This window comes from Sesamum indicum, linkage group LG13, assembly GCF_000512975.1.
Source record: "Sesamum indicum cultivar Zhongzhi No. 13 linkage group LG13, S_indicum_v1.0, whole genome shotgun sequence".
Classification (NCBI taxonomy): Eukaryota; Viridiplantae; Streptophyta; class Magnoliopsida; order Lamiales; family Pedaliaceae; genus Sesamum; species Sesamum indicum.
This window is the reverse complement of record NC_026157.1, coordinates 2,392,836-2,414,598: the sequence shown is the minus strand read 5'-3', so window position 1 is coordinate 2,414,598 and position 21,763 is coordinate 2,392,836. Positions and strand designations below refer to the sequence as shown.

Here is a 21,763-nt window from a genome sequence, read left to right as displayed (position 1 = left end):
ATGCAGCACTTTCAGGTTCAGTCCTCAGAAGAGGCTTCCCAATTAAGCATTTGCTCCTCGATGAATTGGATACACTTGCAAGCCTTCTTTGGATGAATTTCGGCAGTTCTCTTGGGATTGAGGATGGTAAAGAGGTGAATCAACTTAAAGGATTTGTTCTTGATTCGATAATAGAACATCTGGGCTCATGTTTGGAAGGATACCCTAAAGCTGGATCGAAAGTGTCTAGAAAATTGCCACTCCGCATGAACACTACTAACACATTGATCTTTGAGATTGTGGAAGTTGTCAGAAGGTGGGAGGACTTATCCAGGTTCAGTCTTGATGAGGTGATCGAAAAGGAGATGACCCATTCCTTAGGAGAATGGACACAGTGTGAGAACGAAGCGTTTGAGACCGGTATGGAGATCAGCCGACATGTATTCCAGGTTTTGTTGGATGAAACTGTGAGAGATCTTTGGAACTATTAGGCTGAACTCAGCTGTGAATGGATTTCACCAGTTCATCAAGTCCTCAACAGTTAAAGCAACAACCAAAGCTAACTCCAAGGAAACATGGTATCTATCAATTTGTACAAACTGTTGTATCTTTTGGGTGCTACTATTAAGATAAGTGATTGTCTAATCTTCCAACCGAGAAATTTTAACCGTTTCATATTGTGAATGTGTATTGTGGTGAAAAAGAAATCTTGGAAAAACACAGAAAATTGAAAAAGAATGGAAATCACAAATGTGCACTCAATTCAAGAGGACAATTTTAGGCATGCAAGACTTAGTTTAGTTTGGTATATGTTGGATTTTGTTGTATTACCTTAAGATAAACAAAGTGCATGATAATGTCGACATAAAAAAAACACTTAGATGACAAAGTATAAAAATCAGTATAGTTTGATCAAAGTAGTGTAATTTAAAAAAAAAAATCACATGAGCAAAGACTCATAATTATTATGGGAATCCACTAGCAAAATATATTCCAATCAAATAACTTACAATCATAGTATCATACTGCAAAAAGCTCCCTCCCCTATACACAAAGTGTAGTATGAAATCCATCATTTTATCAATCACAACACCCAAAAATTTGAAAAAGTGATAATAATCAATGCCAAAGCCAAATAATAATAATAATAAATTGGCTGCCAAGAAACTTAAAACTGTCTGCACCCCAAAACAGTTTTGGCAATTCCTCTACCATTTTTCCCTCCATTGATTTCTTTATGCGCAGCTGCAGCCAACCCCTTCAACTCCTCCATGCTCGCGTAGCTCTTCCTCGCCATCAGTCCCCCACTCCTTTTCTCCGCGGAGTTTGCAGACTTGCTCCCTCCTCCCACCTTCCCGTAAATCCCCCCACTCTTCGACAACCCCGCCGGCGGGGTCACCGACCTCTCCGCCACCGGAGGCAGCGCCGACACCGGCTTCCGGTTCTCCTTCCGCAGAGCAGACGAGAAATCCGGCACCGATTGAGCCAAAGCGGAGGGAGCCTTCGGCCGCCTTGGCGGAGTTGTGAAGTTCGAGTTGAATTTCACCTGCTTCTTTGGTGGGGTCAGAACCGATCGATTTTGAACCCTTTGATCTATTTCTTTCTCTGGGGTTTGTTGTTCCGTCAGATTCCTCATCCTCAGCTTTCTGTCTCTGAGATCAGAGTACTCTTTGAATCTGGGCCCTCTTTCCATGATGAAACTCTCGGTCGTGAGCTGCAGCAACTGGGGTTCGTGGGAATCGGGGAATTGATAAGGAATCAGAGATTTGGGATCAAGGGCTGCGTGCAGAAAGTGTAGGGTTTGATTCTGTAGAAGCAGAGAGCCACTGGTCTCCGCCATTGAAACGATTTGTTGGTGAAATTTAGAGTTCTGTGTGTTTGTTCTAACTTTGGTTTTTAAAAGAAAGGGAGCTTCCAACGGTCTAATAAAGGGGAGGGGGAAGAAAAGGGAAAATCAAAGTTTTACTTCAACAAATTCCAACGTTCTTATTGAAGTGGGTCCCATTATGAGTCCAAGTCATAAATTATTTAATTATTATTAATTAGAAAAAAGGGGTGTTCTTGGATTCTAATTTTGATGATCAATCCTCTTTTATTAGGAAAGACATTAAAGAGAAGCTTTAAATTTACTTAAATGTTTACCTTTTTTTTTCTTTTATTTAAATTCATAATATTTAGGGGTATGGATTGTGAAAAGATAAGGTATCCTATGCTACATTCCTATGTGTGAGAAAACAATACAATATTCCCTCCTTTGCAATTCAATATGTTTGGATGGTGTTTGAATGAGATTAGATGTTGGAAAATTTATAACATATTAAAAAAAATGTTTGGTAAAGATTTCAGAGAATGGGATTATAAGATTAAAAAATACGATTGTTTGGAGCTGTATGAGATTCTTTAAAATAAGTCGGGATTGAGATTCAACAAATCTCTTCAATTTCATTATAAAATCATGATTACTAACATATTATAAGCTTTTTTTTTAAAAAATACTTTATAAAATGTATGAATTTATAAGATGTTTTAAAAATACTCTCTTAACTGGCTCAAAAAGTATTTAGAAGTAATACTTAATTGTCGCTGTGTATTTGTCGTGTATTGACCATTCAAGATAATATGTTGTATAGTTCTCTTTTGATCTTCATTGCTAGCAAAATATATGATATATCATCTGGTAATTTTTTTCTTTTACCATCAATAAACTTATCACAGATTACCACTATATGTTTTTAGAATAACTATGTTTATATTCCCTAATTTATGATCTATTTACACGGATTATTCTTGCATTTTGAATAGTTATACAAATAACTACTAAACAATCAATATTATTTATATAAATCATTCTTGATTTATGAAAAACTACATATTAACGCCCCCAAAAATATTAACATCATTATGCAAATTACTCCTTTTTTTAGTCAGTCTGTAATTATAAAAAAACAAAGTAGTTTGTGTAAACAGACCATAAATTATGAACGTAAAAATAATTATTCTTAATGATGTCAAAATTATGAAAAAAAACCATTGTGAAATAGGTCAAGAGATTAAACAAGTTGGCCCTACAACATAACAAATGAAACATTCTTTCATGAACAAAGGAAGTAGATGGCTTTGCTCAATGGGCTCTTTTTTTCAAAGATAAAATAAAATTTAGAGTTGGTCATCCTTTTTTCAATTGGCAGCACTGAGAAAAAGCTAGTTTACTGGGAAAAAATTGGACGGCCATTGTTGGACTTTACATTTGGCTAAAATTGTGTGAAATTCTTATGTGATGAAAATGAAGGGCTTCCAGCTTTTAATATTTTCAGTTATTGAATACTTAAATTTATAGAAATAAAATAGTTGATTTTCCCTTAACCTTGAGAGAGTCTTATAATTTTTTTAAATAATTTTTTTTTTTTTTTAAAATAAGGTGGAAATATTTCCCACTTCAATCACTTTGATACCAGAATTAAGCAACGATAATTTAATCTGAATGCTACGACGACATCACGTTTGTCGTCCCAAGGCGTCTGTTTCTTGCGATCATGCAGATCCTGTGTAGTTTACATATTCATACGATGTCTATATGTCATAACATCATAAAAAACACATCTACTACAAGTACTTAGCAAGAGAAGCTGCAGAAAATTAGCACATTGATGGAATAATGTAAATCATGTCTCCCTACACAATGTGATAATGGATTCAAACTTTGTGATACTTGTATTTCTGGCCAAGATTAAATCTGTTAATTCGACTGCTGAATCCTTCTAGTACAAGCGTCCTTGCAGCCTCGATGCCTTGTTCTAATGCAGCATCCACCTGTGCCAATAATGATTTTGATGTTTACAGGGTTAAATTTTGAATATTTTCCAAGCATGGTAACAGAAGAAGATTTATGCTATACTCCATCGTTTTAAATTACCAAATCTCTCCTCTAAGTTTATAATGTTTGCAATTTCCATCGAAACAGGTGGTGAGGTTAGGAATTTGGTTGGATTAATGTTCAATTTCTAGAAAGATATGGAGGTAACCTGTTTTGTATCCAATCCTATCAGGGAGGTAACTGTAATTTTATAAAAAAAAAAAGAGTTATCAATAGAAGGGAGGTGGTTAAAATTTCAAAATGAAGAGAGGTACAGGAACAAATTACCTAATTTTGGGAGGAGGTTATTGTAATTATACCTAAATTTTATATCATTCTATATTTGTTTGTACGGGGTAGATATGCAGGCAACTGAACTACCATAATAGGAAGGTAAATGTACTCAACAAGCCAAGGTTGGTTCTGTCTAGCAATGTACCTGTTCTCTTTCCAAGGCACTGAATTTCTGAAGAAGATAAGCCTTCATATCCATCGTACCAGGTGGATTCCCAACACCTGGAATGTAGAGGGTAGTCAATCATCAATTACAACAGGGAAGCATAATGGTAAACCAGAAAGCCAAAAGGAAGCTGACCTATGCAAAAACGGGGAAATTCACGGCGACCATCTAGGTGCTCCATAACACTTTTCACTCTGTGGTAACAGAAGAATAAGATCTGTGTTAATGAATAAGCATCAATATGTTAAACATTTGGAAATGTGTTACATTAAAGTCTGAGACATGACTGGAAAAAATTCACTGACTTGCAGCAGGAAACTTTGTTAGTACATATGAGCATGTACAGTCAGAAACAGCGGAATAGAGCACACAGCATAGATCCACATTCCAAGCCAGCAATTGAACACGGAGAATGCATGGCGTAAAGAATTGAAAAGACATGAAACCTGTATAAGTGAAATTCCCTGTTCAGTAACAAGTTGATGCATACAAGCACATATCTCCATGTACATCGCTTCTCCAAGAAAAGTTCAAGAGTTTATCGTAGAGGCGGCGAAAGAGTACTTGGCGAAAAACTTAAATAATAATACTTTTCTAGTGAGAGGTAAAAAGAAGGCCAGAAACAAACTAGATCCTTTCTTCTAACTTTTCAAACACAGCAAAAAGTCATCTCAACATTTGTGCTCAACAGAATTAGTCGCTTGGCATTTTAAAGGACCTAGAGTGACAAGAAACCCCAAAGACCAGATCCCTCACTTCCCAACTAGTAGGTAACCAGAGTCATCTGGCAGTTCATACACCTCAAGAATTAAGCTTTGATCGCTGAAGCTTATGTGAGTATTATTTAAAATCCAAATAAACTCAAGATTTATTGCAGCAAGAATTCATCTTCAGCAAAATTTACAAGCCAATTACTGGGAGAGAAGCCATGTGTTAAGCAGGTAGCTTAATCAGTGCAATTGTTGTATTTGCTTAGGAATTGCTACTATAGCACAACAAATACACACTAAATATTTAAATCAATATCTTCAACCATGAGATAATTTATTTAACATTTTCTTCAAAAGCTTTATCCAGAGAGATTACCCATTGTGGTGACCATGTCCTCCTTTGGGTTGAATCCTCAACACTCCATTTGGTAAGCTCATTTCATCATAAACCTATAAGGATCACCGAAGAAGTTGTCAGGTCTTCTTAATCATATATGACTTCGATCCCAAGGTGTGCTCATTTCACTTTTACGGAATAGTCAAAAAGAAAAATTGCGCCTACATAAAACATTAAAAGATTAATGCTGTCAATAAATAAATAAATAAAAGATTAACAATAAGAGCTGACCAGTAGGATGTGACGCAAGGGTACTTGATAATATGCTGCAAGCGGTCCAACCTGGTAAGTCGGTGAAAAGGAAAAAGTACTATAAGTAGCCAATTTTGTGGTCAAGAAAACACAAATTCAGGAAGCAAAAATAGGGGGCATTTGTGAAATGAAAAGAAAAAATCTTAATTTGAAAGTATCTGTCAGATTGTTTGCTAGTCATTACCTGATTATATATAATCATAAAAAAGAGCATAAGATGAAAATTTTTTCAGAAGGCAAGAATCAGCTGAACATTACACAGGTCTACAGAAATCTTCATACGAATTGCATTAATTGTATCTGAGTCTTAACAAAAAATAGTACAACATTCTTGAGTAGATTGGAAATTGTAATCTCACTTGAAGGTCTTAGTAAACCAAACATTTTCTTTTGGACCACTCACATTACTTTCTAAAGTACTCCTTCAATTGACATTGAATATTTACAGAGCACAGATTATTTTGTAAAGCTAAAATAAAATTCCAATGGTGGGGGTAATGATACGAATTGCTACAGCAACTTCTTCACTATGCATTATGTCTAACTTGGAATTTAGGACCTGGGCAAGGGATGTGTGTTTGTAGCATTTTAACATGGTAGGAAAGCTTAACAGAGCTTCTAGGTGGCAAATTTGAATTGAATTGAAACAATATCTTACACCTTATAAAAGCGAAGCTCCGTTTTCGGACTGCTAGGTGGCAGTTTGAACTGATTCAAACATTATCTTACACATTATACAAGAGAAACTCCCTTGTCGAACTGCTAGGTGGCAATTTGAACAGAATTGAAACATTATTGTACACCTTATACAATGGAAACTCCCCTGTAGGAGAGCATATGATCTATGATGAAAGTTCTACATCAGCCGTTTTCAAAGAGTATATTGTCATCATAATTGATTTTGAGAAACATAAGAAGCAGATAAAAGATGAAAATAGATCTTCACACATAAAAAGGTCACTAAATTTAAGTTCTTAGGCAAATTGAGCAAATATAAGAAATAGTCAGGAGGACAAACTGATTCTCCGCTGAAGTTCATATATGTCTGAGGTTTGGCCAATAAAACTGGCACCTCGCCAATGGAACCTGCACTGATTTGTGTTTAAACATGGTACTTAGGCAATCACGATCAGTACAATAGAACAAAATCTTTGCCATAAATCTTTATCATATACTCAGAAAAAGTAGCTGAATAAGCACCTATGCCAACCAATGCTTTTGATTGTATAGTGTTCATCAAAATGCCTTCCGCTTGAGAGATGCGATCAATCATTTCAAAACCCACCTAATTTTCGATAAAGTCCCAAAATATTAACAGGATCAGACATATATCTCTTTCAACTGGAACATGAAAAAGTTACAAATACATCATTGCAAGTTACTGAGTAGGAGCTATATTACATTATGGCGTGTTCCATGATACTTGTTCCCGGGATTCCCCAAGCCAACAATCAACCATGGAGTATACTCAATCTTGACCACATTCGCCTCCGCTGAAGAAGCAGCAGAGACCCGAAGCCTTGTCGAGGCTAAATGCTTTTGATGAAAAAATGGGCTCTGAATTCTAGGATAAGAGATGCTACAATTACAAGTTTTAGGTGAAGAAACTGCATACAACATTGACCTGAAACAAGAAATGCTAAATAAGATAAAATCACTTTCCCAGAGATTGAACTCCATCCAACTAAAATACAATTAATTAGTGTATATATATAAAAGAATCAGTGTAACCAAATTACTCCCCGAAATTTCAAAACATCAACATAGAAAACGGGGCAATATTTGTGAACAGACAGTTAAGAAATTACAAACAATTGAGAAAAAAATCCAACCCTATTAACAGTAACACCATACGCGAACAAGCAAACAAAGAGAGAGGATTGGAGGGCAGAGAGAAACCTTTATCTTCCGGTATCCAAATTGTTCTCTTTTGACTTGTAGTTTGAGCACTTACGGCCGCCGGCGAGCTGCTTCGATACAGATTTACAGAGTAATGGTAGCACGCAGCAGGACAGCAAGAGTTGGGACTTGGAAGAGGAAGATTTCAAGTAGAGAAAGCAGAGAGAATGGAAGTGGACTAATTACAAGATGATAAAAAGTAGGAGATATTTTTATTTATCCATTTAAATTTTAATATCCACATATGGATTAATAGCATTTACCTACTTAAAAGAAAATAAATAAAAATAAAATATAACAAATGCATCATACTTCGGGAAAAAAACAACAACTTAGGAATATTATAAACATAAAAAAAGATGATATAGCAGTGTCATAAATTATTATTTATTTTAAGATAAATTATGACTATTTTTTTTTTAGATTTGACATAATTACAAATACCTCTTATTACTTAAAAAATTACAAATACCTCTTAATGTTTGATAAAATTATGTATTTTTGGAGGAGGTATAAAAAAATTTTACCCTTACAGTACTTTATTCTTTCTTCATGAAAAAAAAATTGTAAAAACAATCGAAATTGGTGAATGATTTTTTTTTAAAAATTATAAAAAAATGATCCATTTAGTCAAAAATAAAATTAAAAAAATAAACTAAAATTATAGTTTTAAGTCCACATGGGCATTTTGATAAATTCACCATAAAAATAGAATGAAATCCTAATAAAAACTAACCAATTCGGCTAACTATTAAGTGACACTTAAAGTCAGGGAATATTGCTATTTTTCAAACAACGGGGGATATTTTTAACTATATTAAATTTTAGGGAAGGCCGTGTGATCATGTGAAGCATGTGATCCATTTTCTTATTTTTTGTCTGTTTTTGAAGTTATCCAAGAATACTGATATTGTGTACTGATTATATATATATATATATATATGTCGTCACTTTATTTGATTGTGTGTTGCTTTCTTAGTTATTAATTATCCCTTTTTTATTATTTTTTTATTTATTTTTAGGGGTAGAACCTTTTATTACTATCATTATATATCATACGGGTAAATAGTTCATAAGCCCAAGCCATAATATGTGGGTGGGAGTAAAACCGAATTTGATATTGTGGTGTATTTAGCATCGCTATTGAGTACTTGAATAAACTTTGTAAGAAGTTGGTTAGATGGGGCCTACAAAATTTTACATATTTCATACCAAAAGCTTTAGGCAATTGAAACTTCAAACTGGGATTGTAAAATTTACTAATGCATACAGTTCTTAAAATATAATTTTTCACATTGTATTTGGTGAGATAGGTGCATCAGAGCCCAAAATCACAGTATACAGTCTTAGGGCCCAATTTTTTTTTTTTTTTTTTTTTGTGTTTCTAGGACCAGCACTTTTGTTAAGCACCTCCACACTCGAAAGTATTAGAGGCTTGGTTTTCTACCTTTACATAATTCAAAAGGAATACTCGTATTGTGCTTTAGGGGGTCTCTGTTCAAAATATGACAAGCGTAGTCAAAGCCGCTCCCCACAAATGCATTGTTAATGCAGAGGTTAGTAGGAGACTGTTAATTATGTCTTTAAATGTTCTATTCGTTCAACTACTCCATTAGATGAAGGGGAATATGAATGAGCCTCTTCATGAATAATTCTAAAAGTTTGACAATATTCATTGAACTTACTCGACTCAGGCTCTTCTTCTCTATCAGACTTTAGTCGTTTAAATTTCTTACTAGTTTGGGTTTTTGCTTTATTTTTTTAAATAAAATAAATTTATTTAAGACTTCATCTTTATTTTGTATGAGAAAAACATAACAGTATTTACTGCAATCATCTATAAAAGTGATAAAATATCATTTGTGATCCCTGGTCAAAACTCCATTGAACTAAAAAATATCTGTGTGAACTAAATTAAGTATTACTGAATCCTTTCAACTAACTGATAGGGTTTGCTAACTTGATTAGTTTCTACACAAACTTGGTATCTGTGATTTTGTTCAATATTTTGACTAGAGATTAAATTTAAATTCATCAAAAATTTAAATTCATCATCCCTTTGACTGAATTAAAATTTAAATGACCTAACTTATTATGTCACAAAATAGATGATTCAACATTCAATATAATAGAATCAGAAACATTATTTTTATTATTATTCTTAACTCGAACTTTGAACAAGCCCATGCCTAAATAACCTTTAGCTACAAAAATTCCAAATTGCCAACTTATGATTTCATATCCCTCACTAATATTATAGAATCACAAATAATATTTCTTCTGCAAGTGGGAACATGACGAACTCTTTTCAATAATAGAATCCGCCCTGAAGGAAACTTCAATCCCACGCTTCGTATCCCAAGTACTTCAATAGTACTCGAATCCCCCATGCTTACTATCATTCCACTGATGACCTGATAAGTTACAAAGAGAGATTTATCAACATAAAAGTGCACATTCTCTCTAGTTCAATCAACCAATCACAGGGTTCATAAATAGTCTATAGTTCAGATTGTATAGATACATAATCTTCAGTTGCTCCTGAGGTACTAGCACCGCTAGAACCTCCCACAACCATGTTGACAGATGTCTGCCCAGTCTTGGCTTTTTTAATAGGACAAAGTTTAGTATGTCCAACCTGCCCACAGTTCTAGCATGGATTGTTTGCTTTTGATTTCTTATTTTTAGTGGTCTTGCCTTTACTGATGGCTTTTGAGTTCGAGTTAACTTTATTCACTTTCTGTTTCCCCATTACGATATTGGCCCTAAGTTGATGCTCAACCGACATCTTATAGGTCTGATATGATCTTTCTCAATGCTGATGGTTATCATAAGATTATCTAGAGATAATCTCCCTTTCTGATATTTGAGTATCATGCCAAAACTTTCACAGGATTTGGAAAAAATGACTACTATGGACATGATCAAAAACTTCTCAGGAAGCTTCATCTCAACATCAGCCGGAGCATGCTCAAGGTTGATACTCTCATGAGTCTGTTCAGCTATAGACCTGTCCTCAACCATTTGACACCATTTGGAAACAAAATACTCTTCGAGCCTTTGCTCTTTAGCATAATTTCCACTCCAACTCATCCCACAGAGATTTAGCAGTATAAGAGCCGGAACAATAGACGTCAAAAAGCGTATTTGACATAGCTGACTAAAATGCTCCTCGGCCTATTTGATCCCTCTTTGTCCACTGCGCTATCTCATCAGTATTGAGATTGGTATTAATAGGTTCAAGTCTGGTCACCTGAATCACTATTAAAAGTCCTTTCATTGCTAACCAATATTTCATTCATTGTTGCCAGCGTTTGAAAAATTGATCCAAAAACTTGTCCAGCAGACTGGTCAAGTCTACTTTTGGTGCGATTGGAATTGCAACAGAAATAGGCTCAGTCATTTTTAATATCTTAGAAAACTGAAAGCAACATTCAAATAATTTCAGGAAAATACGAGTTCTCAAAACAATGTTTATAAAACTGTTTTAGACTTTCCAACAAAAAATTCAATTTTTCAAAACCTGTATATTTTCTTCAAGATTGTTCAAAACATTTAGCTTCATGTAATGGAAACAACGTTTTGAAATATAACATCGGATTTAGATATCCAAAGTAAAAAATAGCCATGTTGGAACAAAAATAAGATGACAGTTAGAACATTGTAAACGACCAAAAAATTAAATAGAAAACTTACAACGAGAATTGTATCGTAACAATCATCAGTCTAATAAAAATCATAAATTAACCGAATCGCAGAATTCATTGCTTGCTTTGTAGAAAATATACGTCCCTTATCAGTAGTGCACCGAATACAACGTTATTTCTCCCAAGATAAGACAGTTGTGATTCTTTTGGTGTAACACTATATTGAAGAACACATCGATCAAATACTTAGAAGCTTGTTCTGAAACTTAAACTCAAATTTGGAGAGATTTGAGAGAGGCCTAGAGAGAGCTTGAGACAGAAGAGAGAATGTTGAGAGGTGTGTGTTTGAGAAATGAGGAATGGCCTCCTCACCTGCAGCATTTAAAATCCAGCCAACTATGACCCTTAATATCCAATTGTAACAACAAGAAAACGGTTTCGTTTTCAGGTTAAAAAATTTTGAAATCTAAAACTAAAGTTCTAGTATTTAAAATCAGAATTTAAATTTTTAACTATTAAAAAAAATCAAAATATTTTTTTTTGCTGCAAAAAAGTATATTCTAAGATTGAGATATTCGTCGAGACGTCAGTTGCTTGGACCAAGAGCTAGGGCGGGGCAAACAGACGATGCGCGTGTCAAGCACGGCCATATTCACTCTAGTCTCCATAACACTTCAAATACAAATTTGAATTTAAACTTAGTATAAAGAGTTTATTGTATGTATCATTAAACTTCCCATATGGGATAAAAAACTATTTGTTTATTACAGTTACCCCACAATTCTTATATATTAATCAAATCATTCCACTTTTTCAATCATTTTTTAATGTAGAACAAGCACTTTCTCTTCTTCTTCTCATCTTTTCAACCTAATTTATAGATTTTTTGATGTAATTTTATTAACAGAAACGATCTTTATCATGAACATGAGTCATAATAAATTTTTGCATCATTACTTTTTGCCATAATAAATATTTTAGCTACACACAAAAATCATGATTAATAATTATTATCTGATCATGATTAAGAATTATTTACTGTAATTATTATTTTTTAATTATGATAATTAATTATACTTAAATGATAAATTTCTTTTTAATGAAATAATTGTTTCGAATCCTATCCGCATTTGAGGGTGACAAAGCTAGCGTATCAGCATAAATGTGTACGGTCCGACAAGAGCTGGTGTACCCACATCTAAGTTACAATAATGACGTGGCAACATCTCTCATCTGCTGCCAACTCACGTGCGCCCGCAACATCACCACTGTTCATCAAGATTTAAACCGTATCTATCCATTGCAACAAGCTCCCCCCAGCCTTGCCTAAACCCGGTTCATTTGTATGCGGTTCCAACAAATATATAAAAAAGAAATTAAGATGTGAAATAAAAAGAAACTTAATTATAAACATACCTCAACTTTTTGCACATTTTATATGGAAAAAATGCAAGCAATTCTCTTGTGATATCATAAGTAAATTATCCCCTTATGAAAAAATAATTAGCGATTTACCTAAAATACAACAATTTACCTCCAATGATTTTTAAAATGAAGCAATTTACCTCCCTGTATAAGGAGGTAAACTGATTCATTTTAAAAAATATAGGAGGATAAAATGCTATATTTTTTTCATAAGGGATTAATGTGTTCATTTTTAATATCACACGGAGGTAAATTGTTACACCCAATTTTACATTTTCAAGCCACAATTTTAATATTGATCTTCAATCCATCAATAAAAAGATTCATTATTTATAATCTTTAAATATTTTTGCACAAGCGTGATGTGTACCGTTAATTTATATTAATATAAAAAAAATAATTTTTACTCAAATTTGTGGTATCATGGCATCGATTTTTTATTATGTTGATAATAATCCTAAATTATTTTTTTAAATATGACGTGTTGATTTATATATTTTATTTTTATTTATTAAAAATAAAGGGTAAATTATATTTTTCTATTCGAACTATGCCTGTTTTATACTGTCATAAAAATCTTTTTTTTTTATTTGGTATGTCAACTTACCATCTCAACTTTACAAAATTAACTTTGCCATATATGATCATTTTTTTGTTGATTTTTACAGAAAAAACATCACATGCTGTGCATATAAGAAAATATCACATCACATAATTTTTGAACGACACATATTCACTATATGTGATGTTTTTTTAACAGAAACTTGGTTGAAAAAATATTATAAATAACAGAATGCAAAATTTATAAAGTTAATATAGTAAATTGATAAAAAAAAAATAATTTAAGATGCCAAAGTTTAAAAATAATTATAATTCGAATAGTAAAATATAATTAACCTTAAAAAAACAAAAATGTATTATTTTAAAATAATAGTTTTAGATAAGTTTATGATTGTTTATTTTAATCCAAAAGAATTATCATATTTTTCTATATATTATTCTTTATTTTTATTTGAATGTGGATAAGTGTAAAATTATTTATCTTTGTCTAAAAACTATATAGCTCTTTTAGATAAATTAATAACATAGTTTAGATTTTTTTTATATTTATAATACTTTTATCATTGATTTTTTTTCATATTAAACTTTATAGTAATTCAAAATTTATATTATATATCAATTACTAATTTTTATTTTATAAAGTTCGAATTTCTTATATTTTTTATTAAATTTAGAAAAATATAATTCTCTGTGTCTCTTAGAATTTTATTTTTCCACATAAAAATATTTTTTTATTTGTAATACATTTAGATAAGTGTAGGATAATTTATCTTTATCCAAAAGATTTACTATATTTAGATAATTATCCACAAATTTTACCGATTATTTAAGGTAAATTAATTAGTAAAATGATTTAAATTTATTTTTATGTTTGTTATACTTATTAATTGCTTTAATTTAAATTTTTTAGGTTATTTATTATTTATTTAGTGTATATTTCAAAATTTCAATAATTATAATTTTATTTATTTAATTTTTGTTAAATTAAATTTAATTAAAGTAAATTATCATAAAACAAGTGTGATATATTTACAATATAATTTATCACTTTTTTTGAATTATATACCAATCTCATCACAAATAAATATATTTGGATAACTGCACTCCCCTCCCCCGAGATTTCGTATAATTACACTTAAATTTTTTGTGGTTTGAGAAATTAAATCTAACACCTATAAAGTTTATTTCCTTCTAACAAATAAATCATTTCATTAGTTGGTATTCGCTGAATTTGCTGATAATTAATAAAAAAATTGAATAAAAATTGATTTTTAATTTCAATTGACTGATACTAACTTATTACTGATCAAGATGTTCAATATAATTTTTTAAATTATATAATATCTGTACGTAATTATACTAAACTTTATAGGAGGTGGTGTAATTATCCCAAATATATATTACTTGGAGTCCGACAAAAGAATCAAGAAGAGAAGCCTATTAGAAGGAGGTTGAAATCTCCACCAACTTGGTCACTAATAAGGTAACAGTCATCTCCTCTTCCAACTTCTTCACAGTTCCCACTCTGTTAAGTTCATTTCTCTATCCATTTTCCTCTTTATTCCTTCTCCGAACCTCCCAAAGTTTTTTGGTCACACAAACACGCACGCCAGAAGCAGCAGTGAAACCTCTCATCATCTCCTACAATTCTCACGAGTGCCGACGGTTCTGGTAAAAGTTTCTTGGAATTTTGTTGGTTTTCATGCTTTTTGGTTGGATTATTTCGTGATTAATGATTCAGTTTTCTTCGGTTGAACGTCGAACTAATGACTGCCTAATGATGCTTTTAATTCGCACTTCAATTACGTTCTGACTTGCATTGAAGTATATATGCGTTCGTGTTGGTTGTCTCTGCGCCGTGCGTTTTACGATTCGACTTTCTGATTAAGTTACACTTTGTTGACTTTTTGCGCACGAATTTAGAGTGTTGACAGGTCGTATTAGTGGAGAATGCAGGCTTCTGCTTTTGCAGTCGAGGCAAAATCGGGTTCTACCCTCCAGAATAGTAGGATTTTGCCAAGCACTGGTGACTCCGGGAAAAAGAGTTTAGCGTTTGCGAGCAGCGATCTTCGCATGACAAAGAGGAAAAATTGCGTTGGCCTTGGCCTCAGCTCCGCTTCAATGGGGGTGAGGGGAAGTATTCACAGCGTCTTTGGATCTTCGGCCAAGGCCAGATCAGTCAGAGCTCCAGCTTCTGGTTTGTGCTCTTTTGGAACTCGGATGTCACGTTTTTTGTTACAGATTTCTGCTTATCGTAAATATGTTTAGCATGTGCATTTTGCTATGATAGTTTGTAGGATCTGTATATTTTATTAGAATTTGGTTTTGGAATGAATTGTATGGATACAGATATATCAATTGGTGCAACAGAATTAACATTTAATGCTGAAGAGTATTACGATTTAACTTTTTTATTGTCAAACAATTTCTCGTACTGTGCTTCAACGTCATTATTCCTTTTATTTCTTGATGTTTGCTGGAGGGCTAATATTTATGTTGATTGTGTGCCTTAATCTGCACACTGGAATGAAAAATTTGTAGTTCTTAATTTCATGTATCAGTTTGATGTAAAAAGTTGAAGTAGCAAACATCTATAAACTTCTAAAATTAGTCATGTCAAATTGTGTCCAGTCACAGTCATATCTGCATAGGTTACTCCTAGTTTTAATTCAAGTTTTATCATTTGAGTATAATTTACTCTATTTCACTATGTACTCCACTTCTGGAATCTTTTTGTATTTTCTTTAGACGACTTCATTCTTCTTAAAATGACAATCAACATTTATCCTCTTGTGACAGGAGGAGACGTTGAGGATGTAGCGCCTTCCAAAATCCAAGTCAAATCATCTGGAACTGTGTTTCCATATGTTGGTGTTGCTTGCTTAGGAGCCATTCTATTCGGATATCATCTGGGGTATGACCTTGTAGTATCTAATATTTCTTGTTGGTTGATTTTGAGTACTTCATCCTGATGGATAATGGTGATGATTCAGATTAGTTGTGCCCTACTCATTGCTGATGGGTGTTGTATAAAATGCTCTTTATTTGGATGATCTGAAGTTAATCTATTAGTATTCTGCTCTGACATTTCTCTTATTCAGGGTGGTTAATGGAGCTTTGGAGTACCTTGCCAAGGATCTTGGTATTGCAGAGAACACTGTGTTGCAAGGCAAGTTGTTCTTGAAGTCTTCTTAGGGTCCACTTGGAACAGCGGGAAGAGTGAGAAGATGCACCATACTTTCCGTTGTTCTGTATGTTGGTAACATTGAGGATAAGAAATATGTGATGCCATCTTGGATGTCATTTCAAATTTCCTGAAAACCTCAAGTGGAAGGGGTCAATGAGTATTTCATGTCAGATGTCACTTTGCACATTCAGTTCTGAAGATTACATAAATGAACTATTTCTTTACAAATAAAAGTAACTGGATTTTGGTAAACTTGTCTGAATAACACAATGTTCTGCATTGCACTGTAATGTTTTCTCTTTGCATCTATCCCAGTCTATGTGTTATGCCTATTCAATAATACTTCTTTAACTTAGTGGATAAATAAAATCCTCAAAGATTAGATAGGCAATTAGATAGCAGTTGAAACTAAATAATTAACTATTAGTTAAAACATCTGAATAGAAATTCATCTGTATAGTATAGAAATTCAGACACTAAGAAAATTATAATTTTATGTTGTTTTATGGATAGAGTTAAAATTATATTTTATATATGCTAGTCTTCTGGAAGGTCTAATACTCATACATAATAAATAAAATCACTGCTTGATAGCACTTCTTCCTGAAATGATTTTGTTAGACTCCTTGCGCTATTATCGTTAAGAGAACAGATTCTTTTTTGAATCTTTTTCCCATAAAACTTTGTTTTTCTTGGTAAATTTCTAACTAAATCAATAAACATCATTATAACTTTGTTATTATACATAAATAAATACGAATATCTTGAACCCAGTGTGGTCAATTGACCCCCGCTGGATAAAGGGTGGCCCTGCTGGGAGGGAACCAGAGAGAACATTTTGAAATAAACATCGAAAACGAGTAATGTACTGTTTTACCCCTCTGTAAGAATTACTAGTTGTACTTATGATAAGGAAAGCATCTAGTCAAGATACTAAATGGTTAATTATGCCACTAGATTTTTAAATCTCATTTCTTTCCTGCCTGTCTTGCATCGTGACATTTCTGTCCTCCACCTGATCTCGCCTGGGAAAAGAAAGGATAGGCAGATTTCCTTTCTAAAGTAATGAAAGGCTATCATTCCTACTTGCATTCCACTCACTGTTGGTTCCTCCTACGGGATGGAACCTTAGGTGGATATAATCTTGCAGATATTTTATAAATCAAGATACCTTTGTTGAAGGTTGTTGCCTGTTTTTACTTTAGGCTGGGTTGTTAGCACACTTCTTGCTGGTGCCACTGTTGGTTCTTTTACTGGAGGTTCATTAGCTGATAAATTTGGGCGAACAAAGACTTTTCTGTTGGATGCAATTCCACTTGCAGTTGGAGCATTTCTTTGGTTTGTATTATTCTTGTCATTTTCATCTTTGACAATAAAAAGAAGAGATCAGTGTTTAACTGTCTTCAAATTTTGTAGTGCGACAGCACAAAGTATAGAGACGATGATAATTGGTCGCTTACTTGCTGGGATTGGAATTGGCATATCATCAGCTATTGTGCCACTTTACATATCTGAGGTGCCATTTTCTTACCTGTTATGCGTGTGTTCTTGCTTAAATGATTTTATCATACTGCTGACAATCTTTCTATGACTAGATCTCACCAACTGAAATTCGTGGCGCACTTGGATCTGTCAACCAGTTATTTATATGTGTGGGTATACTTGCAGCATTGGTAGCTGGATTGCCTTTGGCAGGGAACCCATTGTGGTATTTCTCCTTGAAAGTTTATCTTGCATGAAAAACATGCTACTTAGCTGAGAAATGTTACCAATTTCAAATGAAAGAATAAGTTATCCATGATCTTAAACCTTTAATGTTTGTCCCCTGTAAACTACCAAGGAGGTAATAAGAAATTCCATTCAGTTAGTGATGGAACAAAGTTAGTTTCAGGATCAATGACAGAACCATGTACAAATGGATAAGTTTATTCCTTTTGGCTATAGGGTCCTCAAGTTAGGTTAATTTAGTAATTTTTTGGGAGAGTCAATATTGATCTAGTTGACTTTACATCCTCCTGTAGTTTTTGAGATTGACATTAATTTATAATTTTAGCCTCAATATTTCAATTTTTCATGGAAAACTTAAGATATGTTTCTTTGCCTTAGGAAAATTTAAAATTTTGAAGTGACAATACTTCATCACTTATTTCTATAAACTAAGGCTGCTGGTGGCATGAGAAGTAAAAATAAAAGTCTTAATTGGACATGCACTTATTTTCATGCATTTCAAGTAATTCGACTATTGAGATGTCCTAATAGTTTATGAGAGAAGAAGTTCCATTTGTATGTTTTATGGTATAACTGACAATAAGAAACTGATACTCTGATCCTATCAATTAATTTCCACATCGAACTTGTTGAATATTCACCACTTTTTCAAGCATCCAATAGCTGTTCAAAATCCACAGTGTTCCCCAGCCAGTTTTTTATTAGTCGCAGTGACCTATATTTACCAAATTCCAGCAAGTGGCAAGGTCACTGTAAACTTGTTCCTTTCGTATCCATGTTTAACATTGCCTTCAATGCATTTCTATTTGGACAGATGTCAAGTGATTTGCTCCTGTATTGTGAGTTTATCTTGATTATATGTTTATCTTATGCTATTCTCTCTCTGTTTAAAAGGTGGAGAACAATGTTTGCTTTTGCACTTGTTCCTTCTGTATTGTTGGCACTTGGAATGGCGTTCTCCCCTGAAAGTCCACGATGGCTTTATCAGGTGTCATTGTGAACTTTATTAACAATGCCTATTTTAAGCTAGCATGAAACTTTATTTGTTTATATATTTTTTGCCTGGATTCTTGCATTATTTTAGTGGTATAATAATTCTAAATGAGCCATATCCCCGTTGAAGCAAGGGAAAATTTCTGAAGCTGAAGTATCCATAAAAAGGCTCTTTGGGAAAGAAAGAGTTGGTGAGGTTATGAGCGATTTGGATGCAGCAGCCCAAGGTTCCGCTGAACCTGAAGCTGGATGGTTTGACCTTTTCAGCAGCCGTTACTGGAAGGGTATATAACTTTTAATGGCATCAGCATCAAGTGCTATGCCTATCCTGTAATGATGTTTCTTGTCTTTTACAAAGCAAAATTCTTCGACCATGAGCCTCTCGCTCTTAAACATTTATATTGTCCATAGGCATTGATGATAGCAGGCCACATGTAACCAATGAGAATTCTTTACTCTTCTCACTTCCATTGCCACTCCCACCAATGTTAAACTTAGTACAATTTTCATTTTCTAGGTAGATCAGTATCCCATTTAGTTCATCATCTTATGGAATTTATGTTGCGGTAATAGATTAATTAGTTGATAAACCAGATCAAGTAGTGCTTAAACACTGGTCAATTGTATTTAAGCAGGATTTAGGTTGCTCTTGAATCTTGATTAAGAAAACTGTGATCAGCTGAAGGCTGATTATCATTACTTAAATAATCAACCTTGTAGTTTAGATATTAGACCATAAAGCTAGTAAGTGGATTATATTTGAAGTCTTCTATTCCATAAGTACGTCTTCAGCATATGTGGTATTGTGTAAAGTAATATTCTTTGCCATTTTGCAGTTGTCAGTGTTGGTGCAGCTCTGTTCTTGTTCCAGCAGCTTGCTGGGATAAATGCAGTTGTTTACTACTCGACCTCAGTATTCCGTAGTGCTGGTATAACATCTGATGTTGCTGGCAGTGTTCTGGTTGGGGCAGCGAATGTCTTTGGTTAGTTGATATTGCAAGTTCAACATGAGTGATTAAAATGGTTATGCATATATTTTACTCATTGGTTTTTAACATTTTTCCAGGCACAACTATTGCTTCTTCATTGATGGATAAGCAAGGAAGGAAAAGTCTTCTGCTTACAAGTTTTGCTGGAATGGTATGACTTAATTATCTCATAAAATGTTAATAAATTTGCTAAATTTAGTGATCAAGGTCTCTAGAACAATAAATTGCTGATGTTCCTTGTGGCATGCAACATCTGTGACTGTGCCGTAACTAGGAGGCACAGTGGGCAGCATCATAATATGGTACTTAGGCTTCTTCGTTGGGCATTGAGTTGCTCTCTTGGTTTCTGTTGTTAATTTGTGAATTTTTTTATTGTGAAACTCAGTTAACATCTTAAGTCACTAAGTAATAGTAATAAGTTGTTTATATGATATATTCAACTTTCACATGTTGGTTCTATCATTGTTTTTCTATTTTTATCATTGGAGTAATTTACATGCCTCAACCATTTTCGAGCTTCTGATATCAGTGATTTGTAGCATGCCTCGGACTGACATTTCCCGGGATTTAGTGGATGATCAATAGATCCTTTAAACACGACAATCAGCAGATATATTTCCTTCGCATTCATTCATTCGTCATTGATATCTTCATAATGATATCCATGACTCTGAAACTTTTTTTAAGATTGGTCCAGAATATTGAACACAAATGGACGTCTTTTATTGCTGGTTCCTGATGACAGACATGCCAGGAACATTTACGTGTAATTTTTGATGAGCAACAACAGAAATTACTCTCTCAACCCCAATCTCCTCTAGAAACATGCACAGTTTTTAGTAAAGGGTATGAATAATAACTATTATTCAACTTCATAGACTATGTAATTTTGTGGTGTTTTAGTCTTTTCATGAGCCTCACTCCTGTTCTCTCTTTCTGAAGTTGTGCTTTTTAATTTAGACTATTTATTTATTTCCATTTTCTGCTTCAAAGGCTGCTTCTATGTTGCTGCTTTCCCTGACCTTCACTTGGCCAGCTCTGGCACCTTATTCGGGCACACTTGCTGTACTTGGCACTGTTCTGTGAGTATTTGTTTTTTATTTGCAGCTCATGTGCAAAATATTCGTAGGAATGACTTTTTTTCAATATTTTTTGTATATGATAACTGAGATGCAAATTGATGTTTCCTTACAGTTACGTATTGTCCTTTTCTCTTGGTGCTGGTCCTGTGCCTGCTCTTCTGCTTCCAGAGATTTTTGCCTCTAGAATCAGAGCAAAAGCAGTGGCTTTGTCTTTGGGCATGCATTGGGTAAGAAAAATATTTCTTGTCGTCCGTCTTCCTTTTCCTTTTCAATCTTGATTTTCCTGGTGGAGTGGTCTCATCTTTTGACACATCTGGATGACAACTGGTCAAACAAAAACACAGAACGAACAATGTAATCAGTTATGTGGCTGAGATGCACTTGTGTCTGCTCCCTATTTCGGTTCCATTCCCTTGACTTCTGGGCGTTTCCACTTTAAACAGAATTTGGAGCTTGTAAATATAGCAAGAAAAAAGTAAGAGAGAACATGACCAAACCGTTGACTTTTGAGATTTAATCATTCTCCCGCAGTTTCTCTTTTCCCTGCCTTTTTCACTTTCAAGATTCTTATTGGGACATTGAACATCACTCATTGGCACTT

The 21,763-nt window shown here is 33.6% G+C and overlaps 3 protein-coding genes across 4 annotated transcripts in view; 1 reads left to right on the top strand and 2 right to left on the bottom strand.

Moving 5' to 3' along the window:
• LOC105176154 lies at positions 939 to 1,915 on the bottom strand. Its single transcript, XM_011098874.2, has one exon. It carries the CDS (start codon positions 1,817 to 1,819, stop codon positions 1,148 to 1,150), a length of 672 nt encoding a protein of 223 aa, XP_011097176.1. The 5' UTR covers positions 1,820 to 1,915; the 3' UTR covers positions 939 to 1,147.
• Positions 3,437 to 7,732, bottom strand: LOC105176153 (chloroplastic group IIB intron splicing facilitator CRS2-B, chloroplastic). 2 transcript variants are annotated; one of them, XM_020698568.1, is made up of 9 exons: positions 7,551 to 7,732; positions 7,053 to 7,290; positions 6,852 to 6,936; positions 6,670 to 6,737; positions 5,631 to 5,681; positions 5,379 to 5,452; positions 4,428 to 4,486; positions 4,272 to 4,348; positions 3,437 to 3,789 (listed from the first exon to the last, which is right to left on the bottom strand). In XM_020698568.1, the coding sequence occupies exons 2-9, from the start codon at positions 7,269 to 7,271 to the stop codon at positions 3,673 to 3,675; spliced, it is 750 nt and encodes a 249-aa protein (XP_020554227.1). In that variant the 5' UTR covers positions 7,272 to 7,290; positions 7,551 to 7,732; the 3' UTR covers positions 3,437 to 3,672. The 2 variants fall into 2 exon arrangements, with proteins under 2 accessions (XP_020554227.1, XP_011097174.1); XM_011098872.2 differs by having other exon boundaries at positions 7,053 to 7,275; positions 7,551 to 7,731.
• LOC105176152 (plastidic glucose transporter 4) overlaps positions 14,624 to 21,763 on the top strand; it is an 8,297-nt gene continuing 1,157 nt past the window's right edge. The window contains exons 1-13 of the mRNA XM_011098871.2: positions 14,624 to 14,854; positions 15,107 to 15,380; positions 15,983 to 16,097; positions 16,285 to 16,352; positions 17,576 to 17,708; positions 17,787 to 17,886; positions 17,966 to 18,078; positions 18,993 to 19,086; positions 19,222 to 19,375; positions 19,928 to 20,074; positions 20,158 to 20,231; positions 21,074 to 21,162; positions 21,275 to 21,389. Of these exons, the coding sequence (XP_011097173.1) occupies positions 15,134 to 15,380; positions 15,983 to 16,097; positions 16,285 to 16,352; positions 17,576 to 17,708; positions 17,787 to 17,886; positions 17,966 to 18,078; positions 18,993 to 19,086; positions 19,222 to 19,375; positions 19,928 to 20,074; positions 20,158 to 20,231; positions 21,074 to 21,162; positions 21,275 to 21,389 (1,449 nt within the window). The 5' untranslated portion in view covers positions 14,624 to 14,854; positions 15,107 to 15,133. The remainder of the gene's footprint in view (positions 14,855 to 15,106; positions 15,381 to 15,982; positions 16,098 to 16,284; positions 16,353 to 17,575; positions 17,709 to 17,786; positions 17,887 to 17,965; positions 18,079 to 18,992; positions 19,087 to 19,221; positions 19,376 to 19,927; positions 20,075 to 20,157; positions 20,232 to 21,073; positions 21,163 to 21,274; positions 21,390 to 21,763) is intronic.